Below are 21,411 nucleotides of genomic sequence, written 5' to 3' on the forward strand. Positions count from 1 at the left end.
TATCCAAAATTGAGCAACAGCTAAGTAATTTATGTATTAATATTATTCATTGTGCAATAATTTTTAATTATTGTTTACATAATATCCAAAATTGAGCAACAGCTATAGTAATTTATGTATTATTATTATTATTATTCATTGTACAATAAATTTTAATTATTGTTTATATAATAATTTTTATATTTTTATTTTTTGTATAAATAATTCTTACATTTCAATCCTGTATAATTAAACTGCAAACTAAAAACCCCTTAGAGGTATCTAGTCCTTCACGTCAGGTGAAGGTTCAATTTTCAGGAAGTATGCGTATTTAATTTAATTAATTGAAATAATTATGACATGATAGATTACGTGGATCTGATGTGTCGTTCAAGCTAGACAAGTGAGTAACATAAATAGTTAATATCAAAAGCACACTTAAATTATAATTTTTTCACGACTTTCATACCTCAACCCCTATGTAATTTAAAAAAAAAAAAAGAAAAACCTCAACCATCCACTCTTCCCTTTATTACCTAGGCTATCACACATTTTGTATTAAAACACACCTTATTGGTAAGCATTTGGGGACTTAAAAAAACCCATAATATCGGTCCACACGACATATATAACAGCTAATTCAGCTGAATATTTTTTTTTTTCTATTTTCCTTTAAGTCCTTCTCTTCTTCCCCTTTCTTCTACTTCATTATCAAAATTTCTTCCTCTCTTTCCTTCTTTATTTCTCCATGAACCTTTGAATTTTGTACAATCCTAAAATCTTATACAATCCGACAATAAATTCTAAAATTTTACACAACCCTTTAATTTTTCTGGTTAATTACATCACTATTAAACGTTCTAATTATATTAGGTGGACAAATTTAGCCACGTGAAGTGCCACTTGGTACTTCTTCTTTTTTTTTAGGGAAAAGGGTAAAATTGAGAAAAGGGCTAAAAATATCTTCCATTATAAATTTGGAACAAAAATACCCCTCCCGTCATTACAATTTTCAAGTATACCCCTGTCTTAACGGAAATTTTCAACATAACCCGATATTATTTTTAAACCCGACCCAACTACATAAAAAATCTATATGCGGTCAACTTGTTCCCGAGTCCTACATCTGGGGTCAATAGGCACAGAAGCGGGTAACACATATGAGTTTTTTATTCAGTTGAATCGGGTTTAAATGGAGTCGGTTTAAAAATGAAATCGGGTTATGTTGGAATTTTCGTTAAGACAGGGGTATATTTGAAAACTTTAATGATGGGAGGAGTATTTTTTACCCAAATTTGTAATGGAGAATATTTTTAGTCTTTTTCCCAAAGTAGATGGGCATTTTTGTGCGTTTTAAAGTGATTGTTTAGGTAGGAAAAGAAAATAATAGATAATTGAGATATGACAATCGCAAAAAAAAAAATAGCTGAGATATGTTTTTTTTTACCATTAACTCTGCCACACGGGGTTAAGGGGTTTAAATACTAATTTTACACCAGTTCATAAAAGACAAAGAGAAAAGGTGTATTATACCCTCTACTTTGCGATTTAGAGCAAATATATCATTCGTTAAAAAAATTGTGCATATATTACTTCTGCCGTTACACAAATAACACAAATATACTCTTTAGGGAAAAGGGTCAAATATACTTCTCTACTTTAGTTTATTAGTCAATTTTGCTCACCGTTAGCGAAAATAATCAAATATACCCCTCCAGTTAATAGTGTACACTTGTACCCTTAAGTGGATGAAAATTCTCAATTCAGCTAAAATTAACCATTTAATTAAAAATAACTCCCAAAAGTTGACCCGCTTCGACCCAAAAAATATAATCAGCCCCACCCAAATATACTCATCTACGTGTTCTAAAAGTTGAGATATATATATGCATCACATTTTTAAAGAGGGGTATATATATATGTTCTAAATCACGAAATTAAGGGGTATATTTAAACCTTTGCCCAGAGACAAATTGCAATTGATAAATCGCATTTCAGAACTGTCATTTACGTGTTGGCATAAAATTAGGGACCGAAAACACAAAATTTAACTCTTTTTAATCCACCGACGCTTATATATTAAAATAAAAAATATATATATACCTCCAAAGGAAGGTGAAAGTCTATCATTCATCTTTTTGAAGAATGACGTGGGTCAAAGTGAAGGAAGATTCAGGAATCAGTACAAGTGTTGTCAAGTATATATATATTTTATTACGGAGTACTGTTCTAGTGCTTCAGAGACTACACGTATAAGGCTTATTGCCTTATTTATAGGTGGCAAAAACAAAAATGACTTACCACTTACAAGTGTACGTGTGAGAGAGAGAGAAAATGGAGAGCAAAATGAAAGAGAAGAGTACTGGAAGTGATTCGGTGCTGGATATGTCATCCACATCAACGGTCGGAGGTGGTGTTGAGGATATCTACGGCGAGGATCGTGCCACGGAGGATCAACTCATCACCCCATGGGCTTTTGCTGTTTCAAAGTACTCTCAAGTTCGAAACGAATTAATTAATGATCTCCAGTCATCAACTTCACCTAAGCTCCATAGTTACTGTTCTACACACATAACACACAACACAGTATTTGTACGGATATCTGCTTCTTTTTCCCTTCCATGAACGCAGTTACCGATAAGTTTCTAACAATGTCGGTCGGTCTACTGTATTTGTACATTCAGACCTCTTTATAATAATCCCAGTCTTTTTTTGTCAAACCCCAACCCCCTTATTAGTAGCCGAAGTAAAGGCCAGAGATCAAAGTCACTTGCCGTCCGTTCGCTCTCTGTTCAACAAAGGCCATCGATATTCCCTTACTTCTTCCGTGGGTCCTCGCCATTTGAATCAATTCTGAACGAACAGTATCTCTATCTGGCTTTGTTATTATTACAGTCTTATCTGCACCCAGCCAGTAAGTAGAGATATGGAGAGAGGGTCTTCTATAATAACATTTCACTATAACAATCATATTTTTTATGGAAGCGATCGTTCAAGTTATGTTATATGTTCTACATAATAATAACATTTCATTATGGCAGTAAGAAAATATCAGACAAACAAAGTCGTTATAGGGAGATTGACAGGACAACTACATATCATTTTTTAGGAAAATATATTTACGCCAAATTTTGGCAAAGTGGTGTTGGATGACACACTTTCCAAGAAGTTGTCTTCGTCACTACATGCATCTACATATAAAATCCAAAATGAATGAAGGGTTAGGAGGATAATGGTCAAAATTATCTAATTTTCACTCCCCAAAGGTATTCTTTTTATTAAGATGTTGTCTTTAATCAAAGAAGTTCCCAAGTGATCTTTTTCAAAATGGTGATACATCGTTGATCATGGCATTTCTTCTTCTGATCATTGAGTGGAGAGTTAAGTTCAGTTCATGAATTATTAAGACTTGCAAGTGTAATTTGTGGAGTCCTGTTTTAATTATTAAATTTGGCTGTAAATTTGAATGTTGTATATTTATTAATTTTTGGCTTGTAAAACAGTGGTTACAACTTGTTGAGGGATCCACGTTACAACAAAGGGCTTGCCTTCACTGAGAAAGAAAGAGATATTCATTACTTGCGAGGCCTTCTTCCGCCTGCGATTATACCCCAAGAGCTTCAGGTACATAAATTACTTAAGGCCACAAGTGGAAAATATTTATGGGCCTTTAACACATTGGATCGCTTGGCCGAAAATAATTAAAGTCGCTGTTCAAATATATAAAAGATATACACTAATGATGTATACAATATACATTACTCCTACATTAGTAGACGAAAAATATTGATTTGCCGGCTATTATTTTAGTGGGCGGTTATACAATTAAAAACTCCCAATATTTATTTGATGCGCTTTAGAGGAATTTTGTTAATCTCTTGTGTTATATATGTCATACCAGGAGAAAAGACTTATGCAGAGTCTCCGGCAATTTGAAGTCCCTTTGAATAAATATATTGCCCTGATGGAATTAGAGGTATTCTTGGAAACCAAATGCTTGACTTATGAATTTGCTATTATTTACTTATCATCATAATGGGGTGCAAGTTAATTTCGTCCATGATCACTTAATTACACTCTTAACAGTAAAGTCGCAAAATTATTTTTTGTCACTAATTGAATTTTTATACTCACTATGACAGTAAAGCCACTAAACTTACCCTCTATAATGGTAAAGTTACAAAACTATTTTCTGTCACATTACTCATTAAAATTTTACAGACTATAACAGTAAAATCTCTAATTTTTACCCGCTATAACGATAAAACCTACCCATCAAGGTGACTTAATTTTTTTATTGGGTTAGGTTTTGTGACTTTACTATCATAGTGGATAAATTTCAGTTTCCTTAATGTGACAAAAAGATACTAGTTTGTGACTTTACTGCTATATTGGGTGAATTTCATTTTGCTTTAACGACAAAATATAGCTATGTGATTTTACTTGGTTGAAGTTCAGTAACCATAATTAACTCAACGAGTCACTGTATTGGCTGTGTTTAGGAGAGAAATGAAAGGTTGTTCTACAAGCTTCTTATTAATAATGTGGAAGAGTTGCTTCCAATTGTATATACTCCGACTGTTGGTGAGGCTTGCCAAAAATATGGAAGCATTTTTAGGCGTCCCCAAGGTTTATACCTCAGTTTGAAAGAAAAGTACGGTACTTTTACTAGTTAAAGCTTATCTACCGCTTCAATGTGAAAGTAATATTAACTAAGGCTGGAAGTATGTATTTATATGCAGAGGAAGGATACTTGAGGTATTGAAAAATTGGCCAGAAAGGAAAATACAAGTCATTGTTGTTACGGATGGTGAACGAATTCTGGGACTTGGAGACCTTGGCTGCCAGGTAATAATCCTTTGAAATATATGTGTTAGCGCGAGTCTTGTATTGTGTGTGGTAGCTAATTGTATTGAAAAGAGTTCGATTGAATCCCCTTTGTCGTAAGGTTATATTGTGTAAATAGAGAAAAATTAAAGAGCTTTTATAGATAAATTGTTGAATGAATGGGAACCTTGGAGCAACGGTAAGGTTGTCTTCGTGTGACCTACGGGTTAAGAGTTCGAGCAGTGGCTTGTTTGAGTTAGGATAGACTGTCTACATTATTCCCCTTGGGGCCCGACACTTGTCCAGACCCCGTGAATGCGGGATGCTTCGTGTGCCAAGCTATCTTTTATATATTAATTATTGTTGAACCCCCAAGACACAAGAGAAGTTTGTAGTATAGTGTAAATAGCTCACAAATTGTGTTATGTTGCAGGTTCAAATCTCAAGTGTGACATTCTTGCATACTTTTTAACCCCGCAGCCCCCCACCCCCACTCCCCCGCCCGGGCCAAAAATAATTCTTTTTCTTGTTTGACTTTGTCATGCGTCAAATAGAGTGGAATAACAGAGTAATCCTGATATGAATTCCATTATATTGTCACAGGGAATGGGGATACCAGTAGGGAAATTGGCTTTATATACTGCACTTGGAGGAGTCAGACCTTCAGCGGTACCAAAACCTGTTAAACTTTATGCACTACTATATACAATTTATAACTATGAATGTCCTACCATTTTGCTTGCGCGTGCAGTGCTTGCCTATAACCATTGATGTGGGAACAAATAATGAGCAACTACTGCAAGATGAGTTCTACATTGGGCTCAGACAAAAGAGAGCTACTGGGAAGGTCAACTTTATAATAGTCACTCTATATTATCTGTTTTAGATTACCATGTAGAAGTATAATGAGATTGAGAAAAGTCTGTTTCTTTTCGCTCCTCGTAGGAATATTATGACTTTCTTGATGAGTTCATGAAGGCTGTGAAGCAAAATTACGGTGAAAAGGTTCTTGTACAGGTTAGCTATTTAAAAGTTGTTAACAATCATTGCCTTTCGTAATTTCGAAGTCTAATATTTGTAACATGATCTGCAGTATGAAGATTTTGCGAATCACAATGCTTTTGAACTGTTGGCAAAATATGGTACCAGACATTTGGTATTCAATGATGATATACAGGTACTATACAACTTTTCTTTTGTGGCTTTTGTCTCAGATTTTTTAGTTTGTTCTGTTTTTTGATACCATTAATACTGCAGGGGACAGCTGCTGTGGTGCTTGCGGGGCTCGTTGCATCCCTAAAGCTGCTCGGAGGGTCCTTAGCTGATCATACATTCTTGTTCTTCGGTGCTGGAGAAGTAAGACTAGAACTTTCTAACCCTCAAGGGTTGGCCTGGTGGTAATTGGCTTGAGCCTTGGGGTTTGCTCCCTTTCAAAGTCTCAAGTTCGAAACCCACTGGGTGCAAACAATTTCTGAGGGCCATCGGACTGGGGTAAAACCCTGAATTACCCGTGGTGCACTTGCGGGAAACTCCTTGCCGAGGGCCTGTGCACCCCCGGGATTAGTCGGGGCTCAAAGAGACCCGGACACCCGGTGCTTAATCAAAAAAAAAGTAAGACTAGAACTTTCTTTTAAAGGTTCAAGTTTGTAATTGTTTTTAGTGGACGATCTACTGACGACATGTAAAAAAGAAGTAAATGATACTCCGTCCGTCCTGGTTTATATATGTGTTTGACAGGACATGGTATTAAGGAAGAAAGGAAGTTTGAAACTTATGGTCTAAAACAAGATATAGATATTTGTGTGGCTATAAATCATCTCATTAAGGGTAAAATAGTGATTTTAAAGTTTAAATTGTTACTTAATATAGAAATGTATCATTCTTTTTGGAACAAACTAAAAATGAAAGATTATAACATAATTGGGACGCATGAATAAATAGCAATGCAAGGATAATTTCTATCAGAATAATCACACAAAAACACGGAAAGTCATTAAATTGTCATGTTGATCTCTTTATGATTGCAGGCTGGAACTGGTATAGCAGAACTCATAGCACTTGCGATTTCAAAGGAGGTACTAAATTTAAGTTGCATGTGGTCCGTTATAAAATTTTAGATAAAAGCTTATTGTGGTTTAGTAAGTTTCACTTATTGTGTTTGTTACCTTTAGACAAATGCCACTGTGGAGGAAGCACGTAAAAATATCTGGCTTGTCGACTCAAAGGTAGAAAAATAAACAATCTGGTCTACAACAGAAAATCAGTATATTAATGGCAGTGTTCATTCTTATATTTGAAGTTTGACAGAGTTTACACGATATGTGCAGGGTCTAATTGTTAGTGCTCGAAAGGAATCACTTCAAGCTCACAAAAAACCGTGGGCCCATGAACACGAACATGTTGACAATCTTCTAGATGCTGTTGAGGTTTGATCAATGAGCTCCCTAATTGAGGAATACCTCTTCGAAACTCATTTTCTATATATTAATACTTTTGAAACTTGTTTAGGCCGTTAAGCCGACTGCTTTAATCGGAACATCTGGAGTTGGAAGAACATTTACTAAGGAAGTGATTGAGGCCATGACTTCCATAAATAAGGTCTTACATTTCCCCAATTTTTTATTTCGCTCTTCCAAACCAAACTTTTCTTGAGCTGACAGACTAATATATGATTTGCAGAGACCCCTCATTATGGCTCTCTCAAATCCAACTGCACAATCCGAATGCACTGCTGAAGAAGCTTACACTTGGAGTGAGGTAAGTAATTAATATTCATGAGAACAGAGCGGATGCAGGCTTTAGTCGTTTACATTTTTCACACGGAACACACACATGTATTGAAAAATTAAACAAACTAAAACTTTGAAACCATAATTTCAAAAATACAATGAGCTCAATGCTGATAAGAATATTAAACGTTGAATCCATCAAGTTTACGTCCTGGATTTGCCTTAGCATGAAAGGCAGTCTCTATGCACGTTAAAGTTGTGTTTGGTTAAGTCTTGTAGTTGTGGTTATGACGTTGACCAATTTCTTATTGCTTTATGAAAAGGGTCGAGCCATTTTCGCAAGTGGAAGTCCATTCCCTCCTGTAGAGTACAATAACAAACTCCACATTGCTACCCAGGTTTTTGAATGCCTTTTATATGCTTCCTTTGTAAAGTAACTTCATATTTTACATAATTGACTAATATATAGCGTATTTCTCGCAAAAATACAGGCAAACAACTGTTACATATTCCCTGGATTTGGTTTTGGCTTGGTCATGTGCGGCGCTATCCGTGTGCATAATGACATGCTTTTAGCAGCTTGTAAGTATAGTGAGAAATTTGTATTAGGAACCTTTAACCAAAGCCTTGGTATCCGGATGATCAGACCCACAAGTAGAGGTGATAAATGAGCAAGTTAGCTCAAATTTGGGCAGGCCAAAACGGTCAAGTCCATAAACGGGTCTCGACTCAACCCCCAACATGACACAGCCTCCCCTCCGTTTTAAACTTGGGTGGATGGACGTGTTACCAAAAAATAACTTTATGATATCACCTCTATGCGCCGCAAGTTAGTGTGTAAATTTAGGTTACTGATTTATGTTTATATGAAACAGCGGAAGCGTTGGCTGCTCAAGTAACTGAGGAGCACTATGCGAAGGGGATGATTTATCCTCCTTTTGGTAATATAAGAAAGATCTCAGCTCATATTGCTGCTACTGTAGCTGCTAAAGCGTATGAACTCGGTGAGTGAAATTGGATTTAAGTTATACCCACTGACAATTATTTAAAAGTTTTTTGCACCATAGGTGTTATTTTGATATAACAGGTCACTTATTATTTATTGCAAGTTGCGAATTAATGTTTATTTATAGTTACTTGTAATTCTGATTGTCGATAATATCTTATATCATCGGTACATAAAACTTAAAAACTCATTTTGATAAACTTGATCTTGAAATGGTTTGGTTTAATGAATGGAATATGTTATATATACCGCAGGTGTTGCAACACATCTGCCCCAGCCTGCAGATTTGGTGAAATATGCTGAGAGTTGCATGTACACTCCTAATTACCGATGTTATCGCTGATTAAATGACCTGATCAGATGCTGTAAGTTTTGTATGTAAATAACTTTATAATTTGAAGGATGCTCTTCTGTAAATTTGCACTCCATACATGTAATGGCAGAACATCTTTTGTACTATAGTTGAATAAAATGGATCTTTAGTCTTTATCCTTCCATAATATATGTTTGTATGTAAAAGACTTGATCCATCTATTTCTGCCTCTCTTTTGTAAGCTTTTGTTCTGTTGCAGTTGCATTGGTGATTTGCCAATGTAGTTTGTTCTATAGAGAGGCGGAGTATTTGGAATTTTAAGTTTGTGGTTTCTCGATCCATAGCCTTTATGGATTACTAGATTATTTATATTTTTGGGGTGTGACCCTTCCTCGAACCCTAAATAAAGGCGTGCGTTTGAATTCTACCGGATACTATAATCTTTTTAGATTATTAAATTCTGAATAGATTATTTATATTTCAAAGGTATGCCCCTTTCTCAGACGTTAAATGTTCTATACATCGGGCTACTTAGTTTTGTCGGACGTTGAATGTTCTATACACCGGATCGGGTTACTTAGTTTTGTCGTATCTGTAGTCTTGACAGCAGATTCGCCCGTTAATATACGGTCAATTTTTTGTTTTTTTAAAAGTCATTTAATTTCTTAAACTATCTCCTTCCGTCTCAAATTAGCCGTAAGAAACATTAATTATGAGGGTCTTTTTAAAACAATAACCACTAATGGTGAAATTAAAAAAAATTATTTTGTCTTGAAACAAATAATTTGAGACAGTTTATCTTTAAAAATTACGACATATAATTTTTGGGACACGGCTCTCCTCCAGTACAGATCAGCTCAAGTTCCCCAGTGCACTCTTAATTGAGTGACACCTGTCCACTTATTCAATCAATGGTTTAAAATTAATTTCCTTAACTATTTGTCTAACTATAGTTAAAAAAAAAAATCCTGCAAATCAATAGCAAAATATAGACCCAGAAATTAAAAAAGTCAATTGTTGAAACTGCAATTTTGTGAAATTGAACCAAAGCCTTGGGTAATTTGGAGGTGAAAACCCACAAAAAGGTTGGAATTTTCGTTTAAGGGATGGTTGCCATCTGTGTTGTGACATTGATTTTCCTCCATTATCAGTAACCCTTGTTTATGTAAAAGCAAAAGCCGAAGCTAGAAATCCAACAAGGATTTAAGTTATTTTACAACTTGTAATTTTGTGATGTTAGAAAACGTTAATTGCTCATAAATTGCAGTCAAAAAATTAATTTAAAAAGCCAAAGACTTCAACTAGAGTATCTCAATTTGGTCTTTTTTTGTCGTTTCAGTTACTTTTTATCAAAGAAGGTACCTAGCAAATTTACAATAATAGACAAGACTGCTATAATACTGTATATAGTCTCTTTCACTTCAATTTTTCAGGATATTCACTTCAAAGATGAGTAGTACTTATCTTCTTCCTTTGTGAGACTCAAATTCGATTGAGTCTGTTTCTTTCATCTTTTTTAGAGTTTTGCATTAGAGGTATCAATTGATTTTTGTTCTGTTATTGATTTGCACGAGTTATGTTTCTTAACTATAGTTAGACAAATAGTTAAGTAAATTAATTTTAGACCATTGATTGAATAAGTGGACAGATATCACTCAATTAAGGGTGCACTGGAGAAACTTGAGGGGATCTATAATGGAGGGGAGCCTCTCCCTAATTTTTGAGACTGGTGGAGTATTTATTTAATTATAATAATGGACTAGTGTTTTGTGAAGTAACAATGTTATTTTTTCTCTTCAAAGTGATGGGTACTTACCTTTGAGATTTGTTCTTTAGCGAAGGATGATTAGGTACTCAAATCACGTGGATGATCAAAGCTAATAAATTTAACGGAAAAGGGTCAAAATTACCCCTAAACTTTGGAAAATAGTTCATTCATACTCTTCGTTATACTATAAGGTCAATTATACCCTTACCGTTATACTATAAGGCTAATTATACCCTTACCGTTATACTATAGTCCAGATATACCCTTATGTTAAATGGTCTGCCACGTGGCATCATCCTAGACGCCCAGCCTATTTTCACTCCTAAATAATTTTGTAAAATTTTCACAAATAGCTATCTTTTAGCTGCTTCTAACAAGTTATAACTACAAGTTCATTATTTACAATTTGTAGCTGATTTTTCCTATATTTAGGTCCTGGACGCGTCGCATAAATATAGCCAAAATATAGACTAAATACACGGAACTGTTGAGCCAATAATGCCTCTATTTAAGGGGAAAAAATCTTTTTCAAACTAAACAGAAATCTGTTTTTAATGTTCCATAAATCACGCAAATCTCATTCTCTTCCATATCTAATCACATATCTCATTCCACATCTAATCATTCACATAAAATTTGAATTCAAAAACTCTCTTCAGACTTTTTCCCAAAATATAACAAAACAAAAAAAATCCCTTTTTAATGTTCCATAAATCATGCAAAGCTTGATTTGTTCATCAACTGAATTACATAGTGACAAGTTGAGATTGTCTCCTGATGCTATGACCATCGGTTTTGTGTTCGTTATTAAAAATATTCAATGAAATTACATTATTAAAAATAAAAAATATTAGTTATTGAGTGCAATAAGCTGATATTGAATATTATTTAGTAACTTTAATAAGATGGGAAAACTTGACTCCATAAAAAAACTTTAATCCCTAAGGGTGACTTTTGATTCACTGTATTTTATATGTATTATGATTGTATTTTTGAGTGTATTCTAATTGATCCGTAAGATTTGAATCGTAATGAATATATTTACAATATATTTCACTTGTATTTTGTATGTATTTTAGAAGTATTAAAATTGTTCTTTAATTTTTGAAGTATATTGTACAGAAAAATGGATTTTATGGTTCAATAATGAATTCAAGTGTACCATGAATATATAGAGAAAATGCATAGAACTCTTCCTGGTTCATCAATAAAATATAGTGAAAACATGTAGGAAATACAAACTTGATATTGAAATGCACTTTGTAATTTTTTAGCAGTAACTATACAAGAAAAATATAAATGTAATAAAAATAGAATTCAAATCTACGATTAGACTATACAACAAGCGGGATCATTACCAAAATACATAAAACTTCTTCTAAAATCTTCATAAAAATAATGTCGCAACAGTGATGTTATACATCAAAAAAAAGTTGGAGGAAAAAAAAAAACTTAAAACATAAATTGTTCTGTCTACAAATTTACTCCTGAACATCTACTAAAATCACTGCATCATAATCAACGGTAGCCTTGACAGGTATTGGTGGTTGCTCGTTATCAATAAATGCATTCAGGGTTGCCTTGTCGATTTGCTTCGTATCTCATACGGAGAAACTTTGCATCAATTTCAGCTGGAATGCGTCAAGATATACTGAAACTTTACATTAACAAAACATGAAAAGATAACAAAATAACAAATTAACCACAATAAATAACAACACATTCAAGATATACTGAAAATATACTATAAATATAATGCAAATATATCCATGTCAAATGCACTGTGGTTGTCACTACAACAGTGTGTGACTGTGCTGTAAAAATACACTTCAAATAAACTGATATATACTACAAAATATACTTTGATAAAAAGTAAACACAAATTCAAAATCATATAAATTTACAAGTAATAAATTAGGTAGAAAAAATATATCACACACAATTAAAAACACAAACTAATTGAAATAATAAAAAATACAACAAAAATATACTTAAAATGTACGCAAAATACAGATCTGGTGAATTGAAAAAACAAGAATTAACTGAAGTTCAAAACACAAACTAGCTGAAATAATAAAAAATACGACAAAAATATACTTAAAATGTATGCAAAATTTAGATCCGGTGAATTGAAAAACGGGAATTAACTGAAGTTCATCGAAAAATACGATAACAATATACTTAAAATGCAAGTAAAATACATATCTGGTGAAGTGAGTCATTAATAAGGAAAAATACCTCTTGGAGAACATGAATATTTTTACTCTTGTCCAATAACAAAAACTTCAGATCTGTATTCAAACATTCCGGTGGTCGGCGGCGGAGGGGATTAGCACTCAAGATTGTTTATTTTGGTCTCTGAATGAGAAAATCGACGGGTTCGTATATACAACTACTACAATCTTATACTTTGACGTGACTCTAGATGAAGTGAAAAAACATTCAAAACTAAATTTAGATTTTGTAGGTGAGGACGAGTTCTTTGTTTTGACTACTGTGAAAGGTTGCCTTAGTTTATATGGAGGGAAATCAGGAGTAAAGAATTGCACGTATGGATTATGAAACAAGATGGGTGGAAACGGTTAATGACCCTTTGCAACTTGCTAACTATTTGCAAAAATTTTGTACTAGCTAACAAGTTATTGTATTGCACAAAAAATGGTGAACTTCTCTTTCAAAGGTATAAAAATGGACTTCCATTGAATACAGGGAAAGATGAAAATTTGTGGCTTAGTAAAGCCCAAAAAGAAACAAAGATGATGAGGGAGAACACAAAAATAACAGAGAATCTTACATATTTTAGGAAATAGAGTTGAATTTTGGGGGTAAAAGGTTGAAATTAATGAGCAGTTAATACAGAGTAAAAAAAGGAAGTGAAAGAAATCAGAAACTGATTTGAAGAGCATGAAATTAGGGGACATGGGGAGTTAGAAACGTGTATATTTAGGAAAAAGGGGGAGAGAGAAAGTGTGCAGCTAAAAAATAGGGATGCGGGGAGTGGTAAGTTAATTGGTAGAAAAGTGGGTAGCTATAAGTTGTAAAAATATAATATTATAGCTACTAAACTTAATTATTAAAAAGTATAGTTATGTTTCATAAATATGTAACATAGTAAGCTATGCCAAGTAAAATTTACAATAATTTTTTACCCACCAACTTAACCCGACCCGACCCGGATATAATTTTTTCACCCATTTTCTTTTCTCCTTCTTACTCTCTTCTTCTTCCTCCATGTCCACCATCTCCGATCCCTCACCCTAGCTCCTTCTTACCCACCTACGTGGACTGCCACCAGGGAATAAAACATACCTCATCCCTTGATTATAACCATTATCGTCTTCTCCATTTTTAAAGAACCCTCGAGTCCTTCAATTTCATCCCCACAACTCCCGTCCTTCTTTTTGTCAAGGAGTAACAAGAGATTCTTTTAATCAAAATTTTATCTCCAAATTCTTTCTTGCACCTGATGCCGTGCAGAACTTGCAAAACATATCATCAAATTGAAGCATTTTTTTCTTTTTCGAGAATAAAATCCAAGCTTTCCAAATTCTGAGTCCATTTAGAGGGTAAAAAAAGACTAACATACAGCAATGAACAAATAAAATTGACAAAGCACGAATTATCCATGTAAACATGCATTTTCCATTTTCAATTTCACAATAGAAAATGATCCTCAAATTATTTTTCCACTCAAATCCGGCATCTTTCACGCAGATATACATTTTAATATAAAATCAATATCCTTGAATCTCTCTCTTATCAATGAGTTTGGGAAAATTTGGTGCAATGGAGATCCTTATTCTATCTCTCTTCCTCGCCATTATAATTGGGTTCTACTTCTTTACCCTCTTTCTAGTTTCTATGAGTTACTTCGGCTGATTCTTCTCGTATGCTCACTTAGGTCTAGACAATTTACTAGGTTTGTTCAGTCGACATTAGACTTCAACCTATTTTTTTTTTGTTGAATTTGGACTTTGAGGAAGTGGTTAATGGAGATGATTATCAAGAAGAGCTTGAAATCGGCGGAGCTGCAAAAGGGTTGTGGTGTAGGGAGGTTTCCAGTGAGGCTGAAATTCAACCATCGAATGACACAGTGAAGAGTTCGTTAAAGATGTTGGGAAAAAAATGGGTTGGGTGAAAAAATTATATTCGGGTTGGGTTAAATTGGTGGGTAAAAAATTATTTGGGGGTGAAAATGGGCTGGGCGTCTAGGATGATGCCACGTGGCAAACCGTTTAACATAAGGGTATTGTTATACCCCCATTTTAACCGGAGTCAAAATGATTTATAACATTCCGGTAATTCCGGGGTTGATTGAAGTCAAGGAGTCGCCACCTAATTTTATGGTGAATTAGGACACCTAAAGTTATATAAAGTACATGTCTAAAGTTAACTCCGTTTTAAGGTCTACTAACTTAAGATTTTAAGTAAGGGTTCAATTAATCTAAAGGGAATGTATTAAACACCCTTTAAGATCCATTAAAAATGGTTAACCGACCGGACTTAAGTTGAGAAAAATTGAGGCTGATTGTTATATACAAATGTGGAAACATTTTAAAAATACAAATATCATATGAAAAGTAGTGAACTAAATAAAGTTTAGGTAAAACGTTTGTGTATTTCGAAAGTTGGGATTACCTTAACATGAAAGACTTATGAAAGACTATTAGTTCAATATGGACTATGCAAAGGTTGTTTTAACAAATACATGTTTCAAGTGTTGAAAAAGTGCTAAAGTGAAAAAGTTATCCACAAAACTAGTTTGCCCTTTTTATTTCTCAAAAAAAGCTAACGTTAGTGTGTAAAATTTATGATGTTTTGAATAAAAATTATGTTATGTGAATATGACGATGTGAAAATCTAGATTTATTCTACAAATGTGATGCAAAAAGGACGTGAGCTTTTCTTTTCCCTTAAGGACGTGAGCTTTTCTTTTCCCTTTTTTCATCATTTTATTAACTATGCTCAGCTATAAAAATATACATAATTGAATCAAACTTGAGGAATTTTTTATAAGAATATACTTAAGTTCATGTTTGCATATCAGTGACGTTTTAAAATTTCTAAGATAGTAAAAAGAACAAAACGTAATCCCCTTAATTCAAAATATGTGCTCGCCCTTGAAAATCAATTATTCTAGTAAAAGTAAATATTATAGACACTATAAATGATTTTAAAATAAGAAGAAAAGAAAGAAATCGATAGAATTAACTACTAGTTCTTCCTTTAAGTCAACTATCCCATCTAATTCTAAGTGTCCTAGGGTCAATACTCTTAAGGCAAACAAATAAATATATATGTGAAGACAAGCATCGGTTAGTCACGAGATAGGTCAAAAATGACAATAGCCTCTCTCTTGTTTCCGTTAGAAAATTTTCGCGAGGAAGGATTTGGATGCAAAGTAGACATGGATTGAGCTGCGGGTTGAATCTCAAAAGGCGAGATTTTCTTGTGGCAAGGGAGGTCTTTTACGAAGACCTCAATTTGCTCCCAAAGTGTCCTTTTTCGGGTGCAGCGAACCAGGGTGCGGGGTCGTGGATCCACACTCGAATGTTAATATCTCCGAGTTTGCATGTACTCGGATTTGAAACAATAACAGAGCAAAAGAGAAAAAATGTTTGGTATTTTAAATCAATGTCAAGAAACAAATGAGACTGTTTGATATTGTCAGAGAATTGAGGTGGCTCCAAAAAAAAACCCCTTTAAATGGGTCAAGAAACGAGTATTTATAGGGGAATTTTTAGGGTTTGCTGTGGTTCGAATTGGGCGAAATTTCTGGTCTAGGTTTTTTCAAAAAATGAATCAAAAATGGATCTGTTGAAATCCCAACAGATCTTCACGTGATTTGGCTTGGGTATTTCCGAAAATGGTTCGACCACTCCTGGTCTTTGAAGATCAATCCGCGCCTTGAAACAAGAAATAGAGATTTTCCCTGTCAACGACAGAACGCATAGGCAAGCAGACGTAGGGACAAAGTTTTCGTGTATGAAAATGGGTAGACAAGCCTGTTCATGGCTAAAGAGAATTAGGTTTTGCCTGAAATGGAGAGGGAGAGAGAGTGAAGAAGACGACAAGGTGCGGCTGGTCCTTTTTCTTTAGGTTTCAACTGATTTTAAAGATAAGTGGGCCGGGTCGGGTAGGTTAGGCGGGTAGTGGGCTGGATCGGGTGGAAGTGATAATGGTCTGGTGCCGAATTTAAACATGTGGGCTGGGTTGAGTTGGTGAATTTAAAGTATGGGCTGGTCCGAAAATAATGTGGATTGGTTGGGCTCGATTTGGCTGAAATTTTATGGCCTTTTCTCCTTCAACTTAATGCCTTTTGGGCTTCTTAGTGATTAACTTCTACAACTTCTAAGTGATTAACTTGTACGTATATAATGATGATAATTAGTGATTAATATGTAGAAAATAAAGGACTTAATAAAGTATAATTAATTTAACGAGTACAAAATCCAAAAATAAAATGATGACGAACCATTTTGTGATGAAGTAATGCTAGTAATGTCGATAGTAAAATAGTGAAGATGAAAGTAATAAGAAAGATAACGATATTAATAGTAGTAGCAATAAGAATGGTGGTGAAAATAAAGTATTTAGCTCGTTATAAATTTAGAAGCTCAAGGAAATAAATTAAAATAAAGGAATGACAAAATTGAGTGTCAACAGGTATATCTGGACTATAGTATAACAGTAAAAGTATAATTGATCCTATAGTATAACGAAGGGTATGAATAAACTATTTCTCAAAATTCAGGGGTAATTTTGGCCCTTTTCCGTAAATTTAATTAAGAAGAAACATAAACAATTTGTTGAGTGAATTTAATGATCATTGGACCACAACGTGCAAATAATGCTTCCCTTTAATGCGTTTTTGACTTTTTGTCTAAACGTCCAAGAATAGAAAATAATTAAAACTGACAAGAATATCACTGTTAGAAGTAACCATAATTAGGGCACCTGGTCTACACTACCCTATCATCCATTTTGGATGAGAAAATCCTAACCATTGCGATACATCCAATGTGAGGAAAACCATTTTGTTTGTATGTATTTATGTGATGTATTTCGACTTTGCACGAAAGTTTTAAAAAGAAATTTTTTTTTGAGACGGTGTTAAACCAGTAATAAATATTTATATGACTATCATCGAACTAAAATAAAAAATTTAAAGTTAAATTATTTTTAATATATATATATATATATATATATATATATATATATATATATATATATATATAATATCATTCTTTTTTAGACATAAAACAAAAACACAGGGTAAATTCGAACAAAAGGAGTATGTACTGATCTAAAGGGGTCGTTTTTTCTCGAGAGGAGGCTAGCTTTCTCTGATGCCAGCAGTCCTCTACGTCTCTTAGACCATTTTATGAGTCAGCTTAATAAACCTTGAATCAATTTATTACAGAAGAAATGAGGTGACAAACAATGGTGGATGCAGCATTTCAGCATCGGATTTACTCGATTTTAATATTTTCGACTCAATAAACATTACATCTAAACATATTTTTATAAAATAAAATGAATTTAATGCTAAGAACCTTAAAATTCGAGTCAATCAAATTCAAATTTTGAATCCGCCTTGTTCAGGAGCGGAGACTTTGAAACGGCAAAGAGGACAAGAATTATGAACGGATAGCCATTTGGTAAGACAATTTGCATGAAAAACATGACCACAAGGGACTAATTGTTTGCCATGATCATCAACATCTCTTTGAAAACCTTCCATGCATACTATACAAAGTCCATTTTCATCATTAACCATTGGCAATACTTGAAGTTGATTCTCGTCGTGATCATCGGAAGGCGTTGAACACCGTGGTGGCTCAGCCGTGTCGCCAGCAATTCCTACCACCGTTAATGCCAAATCAAGATCGAAATCTTTATCCATTTAAAATGAAAATTTGAATGAAATTTTGTAACTTGGGATGACTGATTCTACTAGATAGTTGAATATATATAGACGAAAAAAATCCACACCCCATGCTACATTACTTGGTGGTGGGTTGGACAACAACCCAAGTGCCATGAATTTGGTTTTCTAACTTTTTTTTAATACCATTACGTAGAAAGAATCGACGTACACAGTCTGTTGACCAAGAAAACTTTGTTTAAAAAAAGGGTATGGGTACGTTAATCTACGTAAGGAAAGAAAAAGTATTATGTTGTATATTTAAGGGTTGTTTGGTGCGCGGATTAAATTATCCCGAAATTATATTTTTTAGACTAATTTATCTCACTTGAGAGGTAGGATAAAATAATCTCAAGTTTGACGGGATAAGGTGTGATATCCAGGATTAAAGTCTGAGATTAAATTTTACTGTGTTGCGATAAGTTTATACCGTCAACCAAACACAATATAGATTTAATCCAAGGCTTAATCTTGAGATATCCACCTTATCCGGTGTACCAAATGACCCCTAAGACTTACTAATTGTATACAGTGTATGCATAAATTTTGAGTTTAAGTTATACACATTATTAATGTGAGGAATTTTTTTACATATTTAAAGGATATGTATGTGTAAGTCGTAAGCCTCATTAAAATGTGGACAATTATATATAATTTTGAAATTACAACAGTTTAATTACCTGCTACAAAATGTACATTTTTTTTTGTGTAGATTGCCCTTCGAAGGCACTGGTTTTTAATTTTTGCCCCTCATATTGGTGGTCTTTAATTTTTGTTCTTCACCTAATATCCCGAGGTTCTGGGTTCGAACCAGAGCTCAATAAAAAAAATAAAAAATAAAAATAAAAATAAAAATAATTTCGCAAGACAGAGGTTTAGATTCGTCAGATAGAGTTTTAGACAGAGTTTTGCATGCAAAACTCTATCTTAAAGTAGAGTTTGAAACTCTATCATTCAAAACTCTGTCTGAGACCTAACTTTGGCCCAAATAGGCCTAACTTTGCTACGAAACTCTGCCTTGCGATTTTTTTTTTATTGAGCCGGAGCTCGAACCCCAAACCTCATGGTATTAGATGAAGGGCAAAAATTAAAGATCACCAATTTGAGGGGTAAAAAATAAATAACAGTGCCTTTGAAGGTAATCGTGCAAATGACCCCAAAATGTAAAGGTGTCTTGATGGTATAATTTTTCTTTTTTGCCAATGATGTATTTAACTTAATATAAATTTAACACTATTAGCTCATTTTTACGAAGGATCACCGGCAGATATCGTTTTTATATGAATATAAACGGAGCCATGATATGATAAAATTAAAGATGCTTACACGGTCATAATTAAAAGGTAATTAGAGATAAGTACATTTAATATATAGCATTGATTGAGATAACCTAAAATGGATTGTAAATAATAGCATTGATTGAGATAACGTAAAATGGATTGTAAATAACATATTAAATTACACAATTAACTCCAATGTTAATATGTATTAATTAAATCCAAATGTATTACTCTCTCCGTTTCGTTTTTTTATGGCGGTGTTTAACTCAACTGAGAGCTACTTTAGAAAAAAAAAGAAAACGATCTTTTAGTATAACCCAAAAGTGCCCTTTGAATTTGTGTCTTAAAATATGTCACGACATGTTTATGACTTAAAAATATATTATTAAAAATAAAAATAAGAAGTTCAAAGTTAAAGGCTTCCAGTAAAAAAACGTTCCATTATTTCTGATGCATATTAAAAAAGAACGTCAAATAAAATGAAAGAGAGGTAATATTTTATTATCTTTTCGCCACACCGCCACTTGACCAAGCTTTTCAGTATGTTGAACAGTAATTAGATAACTAAAGCATTTTTTTTTTCGTTGGTATAATAAGTCAATGAATGATCTGAAATTAGGTGAACATGTTTAAATTATTTAAGTACAATTTGTCTAGTGACGATAAAAATCGACCGAGTCGTCTAAGCTCTCGACTATATTTTATAATTGCCGACTTTGATAACTCAATATATTCTTGATTGTACAAAGTCTTGGTCTAATCCAGCAAGCTGCTTGGTGGTTTTTGGGTTATTAATTTCTAAATATAGGCGCTATCTATTCAACTATGTGTTTGGATAAGGGGTTGATAATACAAGGGGCGTCCAGTTTGCTTAGAAACTAAGAAAATATAATTAAAATTGTAACAACAACAACATATCTAGTGTAATCTCACAAGTAATTTCTGATGAAGGCGTGATATACGTTGACCTTATCGCTATCTTTGTGGGATAAAAAAATTATGTCCGATAGGACCTCGCCACAACGGCGCAATAACCAAAGACATTTTAAAAGGAAAAAAATTGATAATAAACTGACAAGATAAACGCAACTAAGAAGCAGAAGAAGAAGGTATGTTTTACATGTTTAATTTAGGGATATTCATTAAAAAAGTAGTTAAATGGTAATCATTTGCACGATTGGCCTTCAAAGGCATTGGTTTTTAATTTTTGCAACTCAAATGGGTGGTCTTTAATTTTTTGCCCTTCGCTAAAAATCTCTTGGTTTCGGGTTCGACCCCCCGCTCAGTCAAAATGTTTTTTAAAAAATCGCAAGGTAGAATTTGAATTCGCAAGGCAGAGTTTTGCTCTACTACAGGCAGAGTTTCAAACTCTATCTTAAGGTAGAGTTTTGACTTCACCTGCCTTAAGGCAGAATTTTGCCTTCATTCATAAGGCAGAGGTTTGCCTTCAGGCAATGTTTTTTTTTTACTTAGTTGTAATTTTACAAACCTCTGCCTTAAGGCTTAACTTTTGCCCGATAGGCCTAATTTTGGGCAAAAGTTAGGTCTTAAGATAGAGATTTGCCTTAAGCCTAATTTTGGG

General features: G+C 33.7%; 2 protein-coding genes across 3 annotated transcripts; one reads left to right on the forward strand and one right to left on the reverse strand.

The window, feature by feature from the left end:
- The first annotated feature begins 2,218 nt into the window (after positions 1-2,218).
- Positions 2,219-9,028, forward strand: LOC132636822 (NADP-dependent malic enzyme). 2 transcript variants are annotated; one of them, XM_060353854.1, is made up of 19 exons: positions 2,219-2,468; positions 3,483-3,603; positions 3,881-3,955; positions 4,482-4,633; positions 4,722-4,827; positions 5,410-5,475; positions 5,558-5,653; positions 5,752-5,823; positions 5,900-5,983; positions 6,064-6,162; positions 6,834-6,881; positions 6,978-7,031; positions 7,134-7,232; positions 7,315-7,404; positions 7,486-7,563; positions 7,859-7,933; positions 8,027-8,117; positions 8,411-8,539; positions 8,796-9,028. In XM_060353854.1, exons 1-19 carry the CDS (start codon positions 2,314-2,316, stop codon positions 8,882-8,884), a joined length of 1,779 nt encoding a protein of 592 aa, XP_060209837.1. In that variant the 5' UTR covers positions 2,219-2,313; the 3' UTR covers positions 8,885-9,028. The 2 variants fall into 2 exon arrangements, with proteins under 2 accessions (XP_060209837.1, XP_060209838.1); XM_060353855.1 differs by lacking the exon at positions 2,219-2,468 and adding an exon at positions 2,519-2,893.
- Positions 9,029-18,201: 9,173 nt separating this feature from the next.
- On the reverse strand, positions 18,202-18,528 carry LOC132637983 (E3 ubiquitin-protein ligase RING1-like). The gene has a single exon (XM_060354983.1). The coding sequence runs from the start codon at positions 18,526-18,528 to the stop codon at positions 18,202-18,204; it is 327 nt and encodes a 108-aa protein (XP_060210966.1).
- Positions 18,529-21,411: the final 2,883 nt, after the last annotated feature.

Source organism: Lycium barbarum, chromosome 4 (assembly GCF_019175385.1).
Source record: "Lycium barbarum isolate Lr01 chromosome 4, ASM1917538v2, whole genome shotgun sequence".
NCBI classification, from domain to species: domain Eukaryota; kingdom Viridiplantae; phylum Streptophyta; class Magnoliopsida; order Solanales; family Solanaceae; genus Lycium; species Lycium barbarum.

Bases quoted from the DNA above. Each gene is read 5' to 3' on its own strand.
- LOC132636822 (XM_060353854.1), top strand. From the start codon at position 2,314: ATGGAGAGCAAAATGAAAGAGAAGAGTACTGGAAGTGATTCGGTGCTG. The intron at 5,984-6,063 runs GTACTATACAAC...TTAATACTGCAG, and splicing joins TATTCAATGATGATATACAG to GGGACAGCTGCTGTGGTGCT. The intron at 7,934-8,026 runs GTTTTTGAATGC...GCAAAAATACAG, and splicing joins AACTCCACATTGCTACCCAG to GCAAACAACTGTTACATATT.
- LOC132637983 (XM_060354983.1), bottom strand. From the start codon at position 18,528: ATGGATAAAGATTTCGATCTTGATTTGGCATTAACGGTGGTAGGAATT.